At 53.6% G+C, this 16,144-nt stretch overlaps 2 protein-coding genes across 6 annotated transcripts; both read left to right on the top strand.

Annotated features, from left to right (window-relative positions):
* The first annotated feature begins 148 nt into the window (after positions 1-148).
* On the top strand, positions 149-10,853 carry RNF31 (ring finger protein 31). Of its 5 annotated transcripts, none has more exons than XM_028506469.2 (21): positions 151-598; positions 685-831; positions 982-1,137; positions 1,359-1,406; positions 1,520-1,595; positions 2,058-2,235; positions 2,722-3,109; positions 3,282-3,572; positions 4,046-4,294; positions 4,412-4,597; positions 4,704-4,910; positions 6,221-6,394; positions 6,478-6,576; positions 6,665-6,754; positions 8,396-8,510; positions 8,624-8,742; positions 9,023-9,136; positions 9,285-9,342; positions 10,048-10,144; positions 10,442-10,610; positions 10,723-10,853. In XM_028506469.2, the coding sequence occupies exons 1-21, from the start codon at positions 407-409 to the stop codon at positions 10,774-10,776; spliced, it is 3,207 nt and encodes a 1,068-aa protein (XP_028362270.1). In that variant the 5' UTR covers positions 151-406; the 3' UTR covers positions 10,777-10,853. The 5 variants fall into 5 exon arrangements, with proteins under 5 accessions (XP_035885870.1, XP_028362270.1, XP_035885863.1 ...); XM_036029970.1 differs by having other exon boundaries at positions 1,359-1,427; positions 3,285-3,572; XM_028506468.2 differs by having other exon boundaries at positions 1,359-1,427.
* On the top strand, positions 10,750-16,144 carry IRF9 (interferon regulatory factor 9). The gene is given in 10 exon segments (XM_028506283.2): positions 10,750-10,782; positions 12,193-12,373; positions 12,686-12,869; positions 13,090-13,220; positions 13,309-13,387; positions 13,487-13,558; positions 14,194-14,535; positions 15,433-15,548; positions 15,906-15,992; positions 15,994-16,144. Coding segments are annotated over 9 exon segments (1,290 nt in total). The 5' UTR covers positions 10,750-10,782; position 12,193; the 3' UTR covers positions 16,093-16,144.

Below are 16,144 nucleotides of genomic sequence, written 5' to 3'. Positions count from 1 at the left end.
TCTAGAATCAAGTTAGAAGCTGTTAGGCTCTCGGGGCGTGGGGGCGGGGAGACCAGAGACCATTTACCCTTCTCATTGGTTGGGACCACCCTGATGGGCCACGCCCCGCTACTCCATTACCCCGCCCTCCTAATCTTAAACCCGCCCTCCTAATCTTAAGCCCCTCCTCTTCCTCTGAAACTGGGCGGCAGTCCCGCCCTCTATTCTAGTACTTCCTGTTCCAGACTAAGCTTGGCTGGGGACTGGGGGGCTCAAGGGTGACCGTGGCCTGAGTAACCCAGGAAGGCGCGCCGTCCGGGGCGGGTCGTGAAGTCCGACACCAGGCGGAAGGGGCGGTGCTCAGGCCGCGCGCAACCAGTGCTGGATCCCAGCCGGCCACCAGGCTGTGGCGGACTGCTGTCTCGGGATGCCGGGGGAGGAGGAGGCGCGGGCCTTCCTGGCAGCCCGCGAGGAGCTGGTGAGCGCCCTGAGGGCGGATTCTGGGCAGTCGTTCTCCCTGGAGCAGCTTCGGCCGCTGCTGGTCACATCTTTACCGCCAGCCGCCCGCTACCTGCAGCTGGACGCCGCACGCCTGGTCCGCTGCAATGCTCACGGGGAGGTGAGGCCCAGACCCACTTTGAAGGAAGACAGAGAACCTGAGCCCGGAGCGGGGCTCACAGCTCTCTGCTCTATGACTGCTTTCAGCCCCAAAACTACCTCAACACCCTGTCCACGGCCCTGAATATCCTGGAGAAATATGGCCGCAATCTCCTCAGCCCTCAAAGACCTCGGTACTGGCGCGGGGTCAAGTTCAATAATCCCGTCTTTCGAACTACAGTGGATGCTGTGCAGGTGAAGCCCCTGGAGTCCCTTATTAGAGAAGGGATCTTGGCCTGGGCCGGGGATTGGCTAGAAAACGCCTGAGCTGGGCAGAATGGGAAGGGGTTCAGTCTTGTTGGAAAGGGGCTTTCTGGGTGGTGACTGGTTGCGAATGTGTGGCAGGGGGGCCGGGATGTTCTGCGATTGTATGGCTACACAGAGGAGCAGCCAGATGGGTTGAGCTTCCCTGAGGGGCAAGAGGATCCGGATGAGTATCAAGTTGCTACAGTCACACTGGAAGTACTCTTACTTCGGACCGAACTCAGTCTCCTGTTACAGGTAAGGTGTCTCTGGTCCTGAGGACTTAAGCACCAAGGCTGGGAAGCTCAGCCTAACTCCAAAGCCAATCTAGGGATTCCCATGCTGCTAAGCCAGGGACAGTCTCTGCAGCAACCTGGGAGTTCCCCTTACTCTTCTTTCTGTAAATGCTGGGGACCGGGGCTTAGAGGGAGGGCCTTGTTCTAGGACTGTAGGTGGAATTCTTCTTATCTTCTTTGCAGGGTTCTCACCCAAGAGAGCAAGCACTGGAGCAGCTGCTGAAAGACAAGGTTGATGATGATGCAAAGAAGGCAGGAATGGGACTTTGGGGCCTGGTGAACAAAACGGGCAGGAGTTAGGGGACTCCCCAAACACTTATTCATTCCCTGCCCTTTTTCCTCAGATGCTACAGCTCTCAGAGTTTGCCCCTCTACTGAGAGAGATTGCTCCTAGCCCCCTCACCACACCATCTGCCCCAGGTATTATTGGTCCTATATTGCAAGAGGGGTTAGTAGACCATGTTGATGTTTGGGGGTCCTCCTCTGTCTATCTTCTTGGTTATCTGCCTTTTTAAAAAATATATTTATTTATTTTTAGAAAGAAGGGAAGGGAGGGAGGAAGAGAGGGAGAGAAATATTGATGTTCGAGAGATATATCAATCAGTTGCCTCTCGCCCCTAGCTGGGGACCTGGCCCGAAACACAGGCATGTGCCCTGACTGGGAATCAATTCGGCAACTTTTTGGTTCTCAGGCTGGCACTCAACCCACTGAGCCACACTGACCAGGGCTGCCTTTCTTTTTTTTTAGGAGAAATTAAAATGGTTTCCTTGAGTTGAGATATGTTGAAAAGTAGCCTGTAACTGATCCCTTTCTGCAGCACATTCAGATATAACCTGGTCTTTTCCAGAAAGATGTTCTATTCTTTTTCTCCTGTTCTCCAGCCTCCACTCCTGGTCCCTGCTTCCTCTGTGGTTCTGCCCCAGGCACATTGCACTGCTCAGCCTGTAAACAGGCCTTGTGCCCAGCCTGTGATCGCCTGTTCCATGGGCACCCATCCCGTGCCCATCACCTCCGCCAGACCTTGCCTTGGGTCCCCCAGACTGCCCACTTGACCCCTAGGTGAGAGGCCTTCTCTTCTGGGATGGAGTGAAATTAAGAGATCTTAAAATTACTTGAGTATCTAGTGTGTATCGCATTCTGTGCTAAAGGCTGTTTTATAGAGGGCAAGCAACTAATTACTGCCCTCCAGGAGATCATAGACACACATATCAAGTAAGTAGCAGTCACAACAAGATAGATTATCATGTTGCTCACATAGGTAGTAGGAGGGTGCAGCCTAGTCTGAAGGATGAGCTTAACCAGTTGGCAGTATTTTAAGCAGTTAGAATGGGTCAGGCCCTATGTTAGGAATACCTACCAGCAAGACGTAAACTTAAAGCTATTGTTTAAATGTTGAACAGACTATGGGTATGGGAGTGTTCCAGACAGAATAAAATGTGCAAAGGTCAGAGCCATGTGTCATCACACAGAGAATGAGGGATGCCCAAGGTGAGGGACCCGGGCACCAGGGCCCCCTCACAGGCCATGTCTGCTTTTCCATTACAGCTTACCTGCCTCAACTCCACCACGGCCCCAGCTAACCTCCATGCTGGCCCTGGGAGACAACTCCCTTTCATCCCCTGATCCTACGAGTGCCCGTCTGCCTTGGCACTGTGCCACCTGTGCTGTGCTAAATGAATCTTGGGCAGTGCTCTGTGTGGCCTGTGATCGGCCCAGAGGCTGTAAGGGGTTGGGGCTAGAGATCATGAGTTCCCAAGGCTCTGGGAGCCTAGAACCTGAACTTGCACGGGGTCATTGGGCCTGCCAGAGCTGCACCTTTGAGAACGAGGCAGCAGCTGTGCTCTGTGCCATGTGTGAACGACCTCGGCTGGCCCAGCCTCCTAGCTTGGTGGTGGATTCTCGAGATGCCAGCATTTGTCCGCAGTCCTTTCAGGTAACCTGTTCCTGGCCTTCCCAGCTCTTTACTTGCACCTATTACCGTAAGCCATTCTCCACCTCCTCGTCCCATTTTCCTTTAGTTTCTCCATGTCTTCCAATCTGCCCCCTATATTTCCATCTTGAGCCTCAGCCAGCTTTCAATGGGATAATTCTTTCTGCCTTCCCAGCAGGGAGATACTTTGCTGTCTTCTGCGCAGACTCCAGTCTGGTACTGTATTCACTGTACCTTCTGCAACTTGGGCCCTGGTTGGGTGTGTGCTATGTGCAACCGGACCAGCAGCCCTGTCCCAGTAAAGCATGCCTCCCGGCCCAATGCCAGCTCTTTGGAAGAGCGACTCCCGGAGCCAGGGCCTCAACGACGCCTCAGTGCCCCCCTGCCCAGCTCCTGTGGGGACCCTGAGAAGCAGCGCCAAGACAAGATGCGGGAGGAGGGTCTTCAGCTAGTATCCAAGATCCGGGTGAGGATTTGGGCCTAGGATGAGGTGGGGCTGAACTGGTGGGGGAGGGACAGGCTGCAATCAAATAATATGAATTCTTATAAATCTGGTCATTGTTAGTCACAACTACCTGTTTGTTTGTTTTTAGAGATTTTACTTATTTTTAGAGAGTGGAGAAGGGAGGGAGAAAGAGAGGGAGAGAAATGTCAGTGTGTGGTTGCCTGTCCTGTGCCCCCTACTTGGGACCTGGCCTGCAACCCAGGCATGTGCCCTGACTAGGAATCGAACCAGCAACTGGTTTGCAGGCTGGCACTCAATCCACTGAGCCACACCGGTCAGGGCCACCTGTTTTTAATACTTCCCACATGACAGGTTTGCTTTGCTCTGCTCACATGATCATAGTCTGAGCTCAACCACTCAGCATTTTGATTTGGGCTGAGGGTGGATAGAAGGCACCCTTACTTATAGGCCCTCTGGGTGGGACTGTGCCTCAGGAAGGAGAAGCTGCAGGCGCCTGTCCAGAGGAGGTCTTCTCAGCTCTGCAGTACTCCGGCACTGAGGTGCCCTTGCAGTGGCTACGCTCAGAACTGCCCTATGTGCTGGAGATGGTGGCTGAGCTGGCTGGACAGCAGGACCCGGGGATGGGTGCCTTTTCCTGTCAGGAGGCCCAGAGAGCCTGGCTGGATCGTCATGGCAATCTTGATGAAGCTGTGGAAGAGTGTGTGAGGGCCCGGCGGAAGAAGGTACCAGAAGTGCTAGTGGCGGGGCAGGGTTGAGGGTCATGGGTCTCAGAGCCTCTCATATTCTCTCCTTGCTTGTGTTTTCTCTCTTTATGCTTTCTCTTTACTTCCAACTCTCAGGTGCAGGAACTCCGATCCCTGGGCTTTGGGCCTGAGGAGGGGTCTCTTCAAGCATTGTTCCAACACGGGGGTGACGTGGCTCGGGCCCTAACTGAGCTACAGCGCCAGCGCCTAGAGCCCTTCCATCAGCGCCTCTGGGACAGTGGCCCGGAGCCCACCCTTTCGTGGGACGATCCAGACAAGCAGGTGCTGGGAGGAGGTGAAGAGCCACATAGAGGGGCAGAGGGAAGGGTGAAGGGCAGGAGCCTTGGGTCTGACAGGCACTTCTCTCTCCACCTGAATCACATTGCAGAGCTTGGTCAGACGGCTTTTGGCAGTCTACGCACTCCCCAGCTGGGGCCGGGCTGAGCTGGCACTGTCGCTGCTGCAGGAGACACCCAGGAACTATGAACTGGGTGACGTGGTAGAAGCCGTGAGGCAGAGCCAAGACCGGGCCTTTCTGCGCCGCTTGCTTGCCCAGGAGTGTGCTGTGTGTGGTTGGGCCCTTCCCCGGAACCGGGTAAACACTTCCCATTGAACCTGGCCTTAGAATATTTTCTTTAGACCCACACTTCACCTCAGCCAGTCTTTGGTCTTGTCTTTTGCTCTGCAGTTGCCCATGTGCCCCTGAAGGCTTCTGGGGAGGGGAGAGCAAAAATAGGCCATACCCCCAACCCCCATTTTTTAATGTTCTATTATGGAAAATTTCAAAAAAATTTGTCTACACAATGGTAGACAAAAATGTATAACGAACTTCCTCCTCCACCCTCTACCATGTATTCATGACCAGGCTTCAGCAATTACAAACGTATGGGCAATCTTTATTTCACTCCACACACAGAATTATTTGGAAGCAAATCTTAGACATCATGGCTTTTCTGCTAATATTTAAATATGTATTTCTAAAAGGGAAAACTCTTTGAAAACATAGCCACAAATACTGGGTCCCAACAAAAAGTTAATAGTAATTCTTTAATGTTGCCATCAAATCTCCATTTTGTAGGAGCAGGCCCCTCTTATCTCCTGAGACCCCACTTAATCGAGGTCAAAAGTGGCAGTTCTTTGGCCAAAAACAGTTTGATTTAATTAGGTTGGCTCTGTATGTGTTTTGTTTTGTTTTGTTTTTACTCTTCATTTTACAGTAATCGTAAATGTACGTACATATAAAATAATTACAGATTCACAGGAAGTTGTAAAACTAGTACAGAGACCTATGTGTTCCTTCACCCACCTTCCCCACCTTGGTGACTTCTTGTATAATTAGAGTACAATATGAAGACCAAGAAATAGACATGGATGCAGTGTTAGCTAGACTGCAGACCTAGTTTGCTGTGTGTGTGTGTGTGTGTGTGTGTGTGTGTATGTGGTTAGTTAGTTCTGTGCTGTTTTGTCCCATGTAGAGATTCATGTAACTGGCACCGCAATGAAGATGGGGACCGTTCCATCACCATGAAGGAACTCCCTCATGCCTCCCCTATATAGTTGTAGATATACAGCTTCTTCCCTTCCTCCTGTCACCTGGCAACCACCAGTCTGCTCTCCATCTCTATCATTTTGCCATTTCAGAATTTGTGTGTTCTCTTTTAATTGAATGTGAATGAATGCCTTTAGAGGGCATTCTTCCCTTTACCTTAGGCCTTACCATTGTCTACTTTCTTCCACCTGGCTGTCTGAAGACATTTAGGTTGCCTACCTGGCATCTGTTGGCATTTGAAGTTGCTCTCCCTGCCCAGTTGTTAATTAGTGGTTTCTCCGTGAACACCTGGCTGCTGTCCCTTCCCAGGCTGGCAGCTGTGGCTTCTGACTTCCTTCTCTCCCTCTCCCCTCTAGATGCAGGCCCTGACTTCCTGTGAGTGCACCATCTGTCCTGACTGCTTCCGCCAGCACTTCACCATCGCCTTGAAGGAGAAGCACATCACCGACATGGTGTGCCCCGCCTGTGGCCGTCCTGACCTCACTGATGACACGCAGTTGCTCAGCTACTTCTCCACTCTGGACATCCAGGTACCGAAGTCTCTGGGACTTCAGGTGCCCAGGGCTTTGAACAGAAACCCTTGCCATCCTCCACTTCTGCATTCTGTCCCCAGCTTCGAGATAGCCTGGAGCCAGATGCCTATGCCCTGTTCCATAAGAAGCTGACCGAAGGCGTGCTCATGCGGGACCCCAAGTTCCTGTGGTGTGCCCAGGCAAGTGGCCTGCCCAAAGGAGCTGACTGGAAGGGTGGGGGTGGTGCCTGGTCAGGCCTCGAACAGCTCTATCCCTCTGCACCCACAGTGCTCCTTTGGCTTCATATACGAGCGTGAGCAGCTGGAGGCAACATGTCCGCAGTGTCACCAGACCTTCTGTGTACGCTGTAAGCGTCAGGTGAGGCACATCCACCCTTCCAGAAATATTTGGTGAGCTGCTGCCAGGTACTCTGTTAGACTCAGAGTGTGCTGGAGAACAGAACACACGTGAGCTCTCAGCTCAAAGTGCTTACAGGCTAGTCAGGGAGGGACAGAGGAAGAGGGAGAGAAGGAAGAAAGGGTGAGGGAGGAGTGGAGGCAGATGGAGAAGGTGAGAGAGGAAGGCCAAGGGGACAAGGATGGAGGGGGAGGAAGGGTGAACAGGAGGAGGGATGAAAGGTAAAGGAGGAGGAAAGGGGTTGGTGAGGGAGGAAGAGGAAGGAACGGAAGTCAGGGAGGGAGAAAGAGCATAATTACACATAAGCATGAGTTCTATGAGGAAAACAAACAGGAATATGAGATTAGGAATAATGGAACGGAACTACTTAGAGAGGTCAGGCAAGTCTACTCTAAAATGGTTTAATTTAAGCTCAGGCTTAAGACGAAGTCAACTATGCAAAGAGTATTTGTGACAGAGAGCAACCCATGCAAAAGCCAAAGTCAGAAAACAATGTTGTGTGGTTGAAGCCTCAAGAGCAAGGGTGAGAGGGGCAGGCAGTTGGAGAGGCGCTAGCCCCCAGGTCAGAAGAGGCCTTGAGGCCAAGTGAGGAGGGTGTTTGCCTCTTATGCTAAGACTAAGCAAGGGGTGACACGACTTCATTTACCTTTTTTTTTTTTTTTTTCTTTTAAGATTTATTTATTTATTTTTAGAGAGGGAAGGGGTGGGGGGTGGAGAGAGAGAGGGACAGAGAGACAGAGAGAGAGAAACATGAATGTGCGGTTGCTGGGGGCCATGGCCTGCAACCCTGGCATGTGCCCTGGCTGGGAATCGAACCTGCGATACTTTGGTTCGCAGCCCAAGCTCAATCCACTGAGCTACGCCAGCCAGGGCTTCATTTACCTTTTAAGAAGTTTAATATTTGGTCCCCCAAATATTGCATCTATATTTTGAAACACGATAAATAAACCCCTGAGACACTACCACTGAACCTCAAAACTAGGGCACTCCCAATCCACTTGCAGCTGTCTGACACACGCCTTCAAAGGCACTTTGGCTGCAAGGTGGAGTTTAGACCATAGGAGAGCCTGAGTGGAAGCAGAGAGAATAGTAGCCAAGGCAAGACCTGACCTGGCCCAGCATAAGATGGTCACAGTAGGGATGAAGAAAAAGAGGACAGGGTGTGAAATAGACATCGGTACAATGTTAGCTAGGCTTAGGTAGTGGAATCAAGACTTGCTGGGAATGCACGGTGGTGTGAGGGAATGAAAGCACCAACGCTGGCTCCTCGGTTTGAGATTAGAGCAGGGGTGTCCAACTCATTTTCACCGGGGGCCACATGAGCCTCGTGGTTGCCTTTAAAGGTCCGAGTATGATTTTAGGACTGTATAAATGTAACTACTCCTTAACTAGGGGGAAGGAGCTTGGTGCTGGTGCCAGGTGGATAAAACAAAGCGGAGGGCCAGATTTGGCCTGCAGGCCTTGTGTCTGCCACCTGTGGATTAGAGCAAATGGTGGATGGCAGTGCCATAGCTAAGCCAGGGACACTGAGTATGAGTAGAGGGACTGGCAAGAAGGGCCTAGGATGGAGCTTCCATGTGACTCTTGCTTTCCTTCTGGCAGTGGGAAGAGCAGCATCGGGGCCGAAGCTGCGAGGATTTCCAGAACTGGAAACGCACCAATGACCCAGAATACCAGGCCCAGGGCCTGGCAATGTACCTTCAGGAAAATGGCATTGGTAAGGCTGCCCCACTACGCCTGCTTGCCTGGTAATTTATCGTTGCCAGAGGCTCTTTTTTTTGAGGGTCTCAAGGAGCAGTGGCAGCCCTAGCCCTAACCTGTTCCTTGCAGACTGCCCCAAGTGCAAGTTCTCGTACGCACTGGCCCGAGGAGGCTGTATGCACTTTCACTGCACCCAGTGCCGTCACCAGTTCTGCAGTGGATGCTACAATGCCTTTTACGCCAAGAATGTGAGCCCAGAGAATGGGCATGGAAGGGATAAAAGGATGGGGGCTGCCACTGGGTGTGAGGGACAGAGGCCACTGAAGAGCAGCCCAGGGGAAAAAAAGAGGCTGGTGGGGGAGGGGGGTAAATTACCTGTCTCTGTCCCGTCCCCTTTCCCCTTGGCTGGCTCCAGACCCTCCAGTGTCTCCATCTCCCCCCACCTCTATACCCCTCACTCAAGGGTTCCTGAGAGGACAGGACCCCAACAGTCTCCAACTTTCCCTCTTCCATCTGGGTTTCCACCAGAAATGTCCAGACCCTAACTGCAGGGTGAAAAAGTCCCTGCATGGACACCATCCCCGAGACTGCCTCTTCTACCTGCGGGATTGGACTGCTGTCCGGCTCCAGAAGCTGCTACAGGTAATGGGGGCCAACCTGGCTGGGTTCACAGGTCATCCAGGAGAGGGGGCAGAGCCCAGGCTAGCAAGAAGGGAGAAACTCTGTCCTGGAAAACCCAGTGGGCTGACACAAAGGAGAACCTAACGCCCACCCGTCTGCCTCTTCTCAGGACAATAAGGTTATGTTCAACACAGAGCCCCCAGCAGGCGCCCGGGCGGTCCCTGGAGGTGAGTGTTGGGACCAGTCTTAGAGAAGGGGCGAGGGTGGCTGGGCACCCCCTGTGAATTGGGAAAACAGGAGGCATGGGTCTGGGGTCAGACCTGAGCTGAAGACCCATCCCATGCTGACTTGTGTGCCCGTTGGCGAGGTAACCTCCCTGGGCCTTGTTTCTTCCTCTGTGAAATCGGGGTAATATTTGCCTTGCAGCTCAGCTATTTTAAATGAAGCCACATGAAAGCATCTGGCACCTCAATACTCTCTTCTCTCATTCCCAAAGGATAATGATTCTTTAGTTCAATGAGTATTTAGTGAGACTTGCTAGCTGCACTGTCTTAGGTTCCCTGAGACAATGAGATGTTACTTGTGGTTCTAATGTACACCACTTCTTACCATCAAAACAGAGTAAGACCTTCACACAATAAGTTAACTATTCAAAAGCTAAATCAAAAAAGAGCTGTCTCCGAGGGTATGTGATAAGGGGCCAAGAGCCAGCTTGGATAAAAGCAGGGACAGCAAGGTCCCTGCTTCTGTGTCAGAGCTAGTCAGCCACAGTGGCTTCTCTAAGTACACCCCACCACCACCGTTAGAGTTGGCCCTCCTGTCCTCCGGCCCTTCCTGGAGGCTTTCACCCATGCCTCCATCCCTGTTCTCCTAGGGCTTGGCTGTCAGTGGCCTCTTCCTAACAAAGGGTCTTTTCCTGCCCTCATCCATAGGTGGCTGCCGAGTGATGGAGCAGAAGGAGGTTCCCAATGGGTTCCGGGATGAAGCTTGTGGCAAGGAGACTCCCGCTGGCTACGCGGGCCTCTGCCAGTGAGTGCCTGGCAGGGAGCTTGGTGTTGGGGAGAGGGATAGGAGCACTGAGGGGGTGTCCAGGCAGTAACATGTGTCTCTGGGAGCAGTAGGTCTTGCAAGGAGGAGGAAAGGGCTCTCTGGGCAAAGGCCTGGATAGGTAGTAGCAAGTAATGCACACAGGTTGGCATACCTACACAGCTGAGGGTTGTCGATCTTGTTTGTCCAAGTATGCCAGTGTTCAGCAAGGTGCTGGGCACACTCAGTTACCAGTAGCCAAACGCAAGAACGGATATCTCACCCTCTCTCATCTCTCAGGGCACACTACAAAGAGTATCTTGTAAGCCTCATCAATGCCCACTCACTGGACCCAGCCACCCTGTATGAGGTAGAGGAGTTGGAGACAGCTGCAGAGCGCTACCTGCATGTGCGCCCACAGCCGCTGGCTGGGGAGGATGCCCCTGCCTACCACGCCCGCCTGTTACAGGTGAAGCTTCCCTCCCAGCCTTGTCTCTGGCCCTGTGTTCTGGAGGTCCCCTGTGTAGCCTGTATCTGAGCTCCAGACTTCCAGGATCATCGTCATCTCTCTCTCTCTGCAGAAGCTGATGGAAGAGGTGCCCTTGGGACAGAGTATCCCCCGCAGGAGGAAGTAGCCGAGGGTGAGGGTCCCATGGCCCCGCTTCCTCAGGAACAGCTCCAGCACCAATAAAGAGGCATCTCCTTGCCCAGGCTTCTTGGTGGTCCTTCTTCCTGACCCCACCATCTGGGGGCACCAGGGAAAGGGGGGTGAACAGAGCTTTGCCGAAAGGGTCCCCTACAGCCCACCAGTTGACCCTCCCTGGACTCAGGATCAGAAAGGAATTGACACCATGGATGGCAAAGGGATGTCCTCCCTATCCAGCTACTTGGCCCGGGCTGATTTCCTTCCTCCCTGCCTCCCTTCTTTTCATCAAATTCAGCTGAGATTTGAGGTTACCTAATAGATACTAAGCCGGCACTGTGAGGGAACATAGATGCATAGGTGGTGCAGAGCTACCTAGAGGCCCTGGCGCCAGACTCCAGCACACTGTGGCCTCCCTAGGGGAGCAGCAGTGTCACAGACACGGCCGGACAGAAGGAGTATCTGAGGGAGGAGGAAGGAGCCTGAGCTGGATGGTTGCTCCCCTGGCTGAGATTCCGACAGTGAGCTTCTCAGATGCTGCTTCCCTCTGGTGGCCACCCATTGCCCTGCAACTCAGAGACCACGTGATTTCAGGGAAATGGACCTCCCAGGAGGGGAACTGAAACTTAGGGTGGGGACTGTAGAAATAGGGAGGAGTCAACAGGAAGCTCCCTAGCCGGAGCGGAGCTGAGGTCAGCTGAGCTCTGGACTGCCTGCACAGCGGCTCAGGTAAGATCAGCCAAGAATTGGTGGTGGTAGCCTGGGTGTAGGGCTAGAAGGCCCGGCCAGGTTGGCAGAGGGAGGGTCCTGGGGGCCCCTCTACTAGATGGAAATTGACTGAAGGCCTATGACCCAGGAAGCAGGAGGTTGGCCTGAGTGAGAGGGCCAACCTGACTGGCTGGGGGCTGTATCCCAAACTCTACAGGCAAAGGCTGGGTGCACCTGCTGCCAGGCTGTTTGCTCCAGTCCACTCACACTTTTGTTTTCTGGCCTTTTGGCCCTGCCTACATCTGCTGAAGCTCCGCCCCTGCCCCACCTACCCCTAGGGCAAGCAGAGGGGAAGGATGGGGGTCTTAGGAGAAGTTGTAGGGGTGGTGGTTAAAGAAGGTTGATGAGGCATCTCAGAAGCAGACACCACCTCTGCAAATGTTTGGGAATGCAGGCTGGGTTACTGACCAGGAACAGGCCACCAAGGGAATGCTCTTTTCCAAACAATAGATGCCTGAAAATGTCTTAAATTTAAGACCAGTATCTAAGGCTTTTGAGATATGTCTGGAGAAAAAAGAGGGATGGGTTCTTTGGGGGTCCTTGCCAGACAATACAACCCAAATGGCCAGAACCTCAGCAGATGTTACCTCCTAAAGTGTTGGTTGGTTCTACTGATGCTGCCTGCTGCTCTTACCTCCAGGATGGCATCAGGCAGGGCACGCTGCACCCGAAAGCTCCGGAACTGGGTGGTGGAGCAAGTGGAGAGTGGACAGTTCCCAGGGGTGTGCTGGGAAGATGCAGCTAAGACCATGTTCCGGATTCCCTGGAAGCATGCAGGCAAGCAGGACTTCCGGGAGGACCAGGATGCTGCCTTTTTCAAGGTGAAAGGCCCTGGGAACTGGCCCCTCCTTCCAAGTAAGAGATAGAGTTGACACTGAAGCTCCAGGGGTTGTGCCTGCCTAGGTGTCAGATAAAGGGGAGATCAGAGGGTTGAGCCAGCTCTGTAATTGTCAGAGCCCAGTGCAAGATGAAAATGCAGACGTTAGTAAGGGTTTCAAGATGGCAGCAGCCGAGCATGGACCCAACACAGGCCTTTCTGTGCAAGTGCTTGGGCCACACATCCATGACGCTGGCCCTGGTGGCGTGTCGCTGCAGTCTGTAACGGGCCTCCTCTCTTCACTTCTGTCTCCAAGGCCTGGGCGATATTTAAGGGAAAATACAAGGAGGGGGACACAGAAGGCCCTGCCATCTGGAAGACTCGTCTGCGCTGTGCTCTCAACAAGAGTACTGAGTTTGAGGAGGTTCCTGAGAATAGCCATAGGGATGGGGCTGAGCCCTACAAGGTGTATCGACTGCTGCCACCAGGAACCCTCCCTGGTGAGTGTCCCCTTGCCCACCACTCCTAGAATGAGCCTCCCGGGCGGGTGTTGGGACTCCCTCCAGGCCCCTTGGTCAGAGTTCTGCCTTGCCCCTGTCCTTGGGAAGCTGCTTCCCACGTTCCCCTGCCCAGTCCTGCCCATCCTTTCACTGCCTCCTCTCTCCCCCACACCCGCCATCCCCACCTAAGGCTCTGACCTTTCTCTCCTGCATTCTACAGCTTCACCAGCAACCCAGAAACCACCATCAAAGAGACACCACAGCTCTGTGTCCCCCGAGAGGGAGGAGAACGAAGAAACCACGAAGAACTGTATACTCAGTCCCTCCTTGCTCCAGGACCCCCTCAGAAACGTAAGAGCTAGGACAGGAACTTTGTGGGCCTGAGGGCAGGACGGTAACCAGGGGGAGAGGAGGCCAACAACAGGCACTATGTCTGCAGGAGGAGGTGGAGGCCAATGGGGGAGCTGGCCATTCAGACTTTGGGAGCAGCAGTAGCAACAGTCCTGAGCCTCAGGAAGGTACCACCTCCCTTGCCTCCTGTCATCGCCCTTGCCACACCCTCTGCCCTTTGAACTCCCCAGTCCCACTCTGAATGATATGCGCTTTCTCCCTTCCAGGCGCAGACACAAGTGAGGCCCCTTTCCAAGGAGAGCAGGTATCTCTGGAGCTTCTGCCCCCTCCTAACTCAGGTACTTGGTGTGTCTGGCTTACCCCTGCTCCCTGTCCCCATAGGCTGGCTCCCTGGGACTGTACACACATTATCTAATCTGTCAGGGCTTGCAGTGACCTGGGCTCACCTTACCCTAGCATAGGCACTGGTTTCCAGGCAGCACACCTGGCCAGACTCCAGACTCCAAACAGCTCACTTCTCAGAATGCCCCCTCTGCATTCTGTTTCCTGGAAATCTGCTTTAAAACATTGATTTCTATGGATTAAGCAAAGGCCCTATCTCTGGTACCTTATAAACTCTAAGAGCCTGGGCATTAAGCCTTGAGGCCCCCATGGGAATCTGTGTATCAGTTACTCTTCTGAGTGATGGAAGGGTCTGGCAGGAGGTCCCTTGCTGGTGAGGGTGAGGGGCCTATGGAGGAGGGAGGGCAACTTCAATAACCTCAGAAGGTAGAGCTACTGCCCCCACCCCACAGCCTGAGTTGTCCTCCCCAGCCCTTGCTTGGTCTTCCTGTCTGGGCCTCATGTCCCTCAGCAGCAAAATGAGGACATTGGATTTGCAAGGAGCCCCTCTTTGTTTTCCCAGAATCCCCTGCTGACCAGGTGGGCCTCTGGGGAGAGGCACTTGGTACAGTTGGTTGCTCTCTGTCCGCAGACTACTCGCTGCTGCTCACCTTCATCTACAATGGGCAGGTGGTGGGCGAGGCCCAGGTGCAGAGCCTGGACTGCCGCCTCGTGGCTGAGCCCTCAGACTCTCAGTGCAGCATTGAACAGGTGGTGTTTCCCAAGCCTGGCCCGCAAGAGCCCACCCATCGCCTGCTGAGCCAGCTTGAGAAGGGTGTCCTGGTGGCCAGCAACTCCCGAGGCCTCTTCGTGGAGCGCCTTTGCCCCATTCCCATCTCCTGGAGTGCGCCCCAGTCTCCACCTGGTCCAGGCCCACATATGCTGCCCCCCAAGAAGTGTGTGGAGCTCTTCAGAACTACCCACTTTTGCAGAGGTGAGGTTCCTACAGCCCAGTCCCTGAGCCCCTCCTCCTCCCCTCAGTCCCCCTGGGCCCTGCCCCTACTATGTGCTCCCTCCAGCAGACCCACCACCACAGCCCACACATGGCACTCTGCACTTGCCAGGTGCTCATCCTGTGCGGCCCTATGTTCAGCCCTGAAAGCTGTCTGACAGCCCTCCTCCTGCAGCCTATGCCATGGAAGGCGGGCTCAGGTGGAGCCCAGCCCACAAAAGTGTCACAGCTCAGAGAGCACTGCTGCGTGGAAGCATGCAGTCATCATGGGAAGATGAACCTCGTGGCTCTCTCCTACACACACACTGGCACACGCACCCATCCACGCCTTCAGGGAAGCTGGCACGTGTCACACATCTTGGCCCTGCCATACTCCAGGTGTCCTCTCAGGTTGCCCTGTCCCATCCACACTTGGAATTGCACCTCCAGCCTCCACTCAACTCTAAACCTGGCCTTGGAGCAGGGGCCAGGAGCACTGGGGACGCAGAGCATGTGTTCCCAGGGCCGTAGGTGCCCTAGCATAGCGAGGATAGTATGAGCAAGCAACCAAGGTGTGGCCACGTCTGAGTTAACAGCCAGAGCTGCTGCTGAGAGGACTCTAAATTCTCCCAGCAGAGAGCATGTCAGGCTCTGTAACAGCTGGCTACCACTAAATACAGTACTTCCTGCTGGAGGAGGGAGTACTTTCCCCCATCTGCGTATAGGCGAGTAGCCACTTAGTTCCTAGAATTTCTCGCACAAGGCAGCAGCCTTGGGATCCTGTAGCTTCTCTGGCTTTGGTCTCCAAGTGGCCTCTTAGCCACCTTTCTCCTCCCTCCCTGTCTATGGCCCTCTCCCTTCTTTTTTCTTTCCTCCAACCTTTGACCCTTTCTCTTTCAGACTTGCAGAAATACTTCCAAGGCCTAGGCCCCCAACCCAAGTTCCAGGTGACACTGAATTTCTTAGAGGAGGACCCTAGCCCCAACCACACCCCACAGAGTCTTATCTCAGTGCAGGTAAGTTCAGGGCAGGGTAAGAAAAGCTGCCTAGCCCTGATTGGTGTGGCTCAGTTGGTTAAGTGTCATACTGCAAGGTGAAAGGTCACCAGTTCAGTTCCTGGTCAGGGCACATGCCTAGGCTGTGGGTTCAGACCCCACTTGGGGTGTGAACGAGAGGCAGTTAATTGATCTTTCTCTCCCTCTCTCTCCCTCCCTTCCCCATTCTCTAAAAATACATACATACATACATACATAAAGAATAGCTGCCTATTCAGGCAAGGGGGTTCCAGGAGGAGAAGGGCCTACCGGGGTGGGATGGGAGTAGTGCCCTGCCAGTTGTACTCATGATACCCTCTCCCCCAACTTCCGGCACAGATGGAACAGGCCTTTGCCCGGCAATTACTGCAGGAGACTCCAGAGGACCAGACAGCCACTCTGTCCCTGGTGCAGAGCCTGGGGGACCTACCTTCCTCCTCTCCACTCTCTTCCTATTTCTTTGAGACTCATTCTCCACATTATTGACCTGCCTCCCTCGGTGATAATTCTTAGTGGTTTTCTGTGATGGTTATGTCCTTGAACTCCTCATATTATCTGGCTGGTTTTTATCTTTTTTT

Source organism: Phyllostomus discolor, chromosome 1 (assembly GCF_004126475.2).
Source record: "Phyllostomus discolor isolate MPI-MPIP mPhyDis1 chromosome 1, mPhyDis1.pri.v3, whole genome shotgun sequence".
In the NCBI taxonomy this organism is placed as follows: Eukaryota; Metazoa; Chordata; class Mammalia; order Chiroptera; family Phyllostomidae; genus Phyllostomus; species Phyllostomus discolor.
The sequence above is the reverse complement of the archived record's forward strand: the minus strand, read 5'-3'. Positions and strand labels throughout refer to the sequence as shown.

Bases quoted from the DNA above. Each gene is read 5' to 3' on its own strand.
- RNF31 (XM_028506468.2), top strand. From the start codon at position 407: ATGCCGGGGGAGGAGGAGGCGCGGGCCTTCCTGGCAGCCCGCGAGGAG. The intron at 599-684 runs GTGAGGCCCAGA...GACTGCTTTCAG, and splicing joins GCTGCAATGCTCACGGGGAG to CCCCAAAACTACCTCAACAC. The intron at 4,598-4,703 runs GTGCTGGGAGGA...ATCACATTGCAG, and splicing joins GGGACGATCCAGACAAGCAG to AGCTTGGTCAGACGGCTTTT.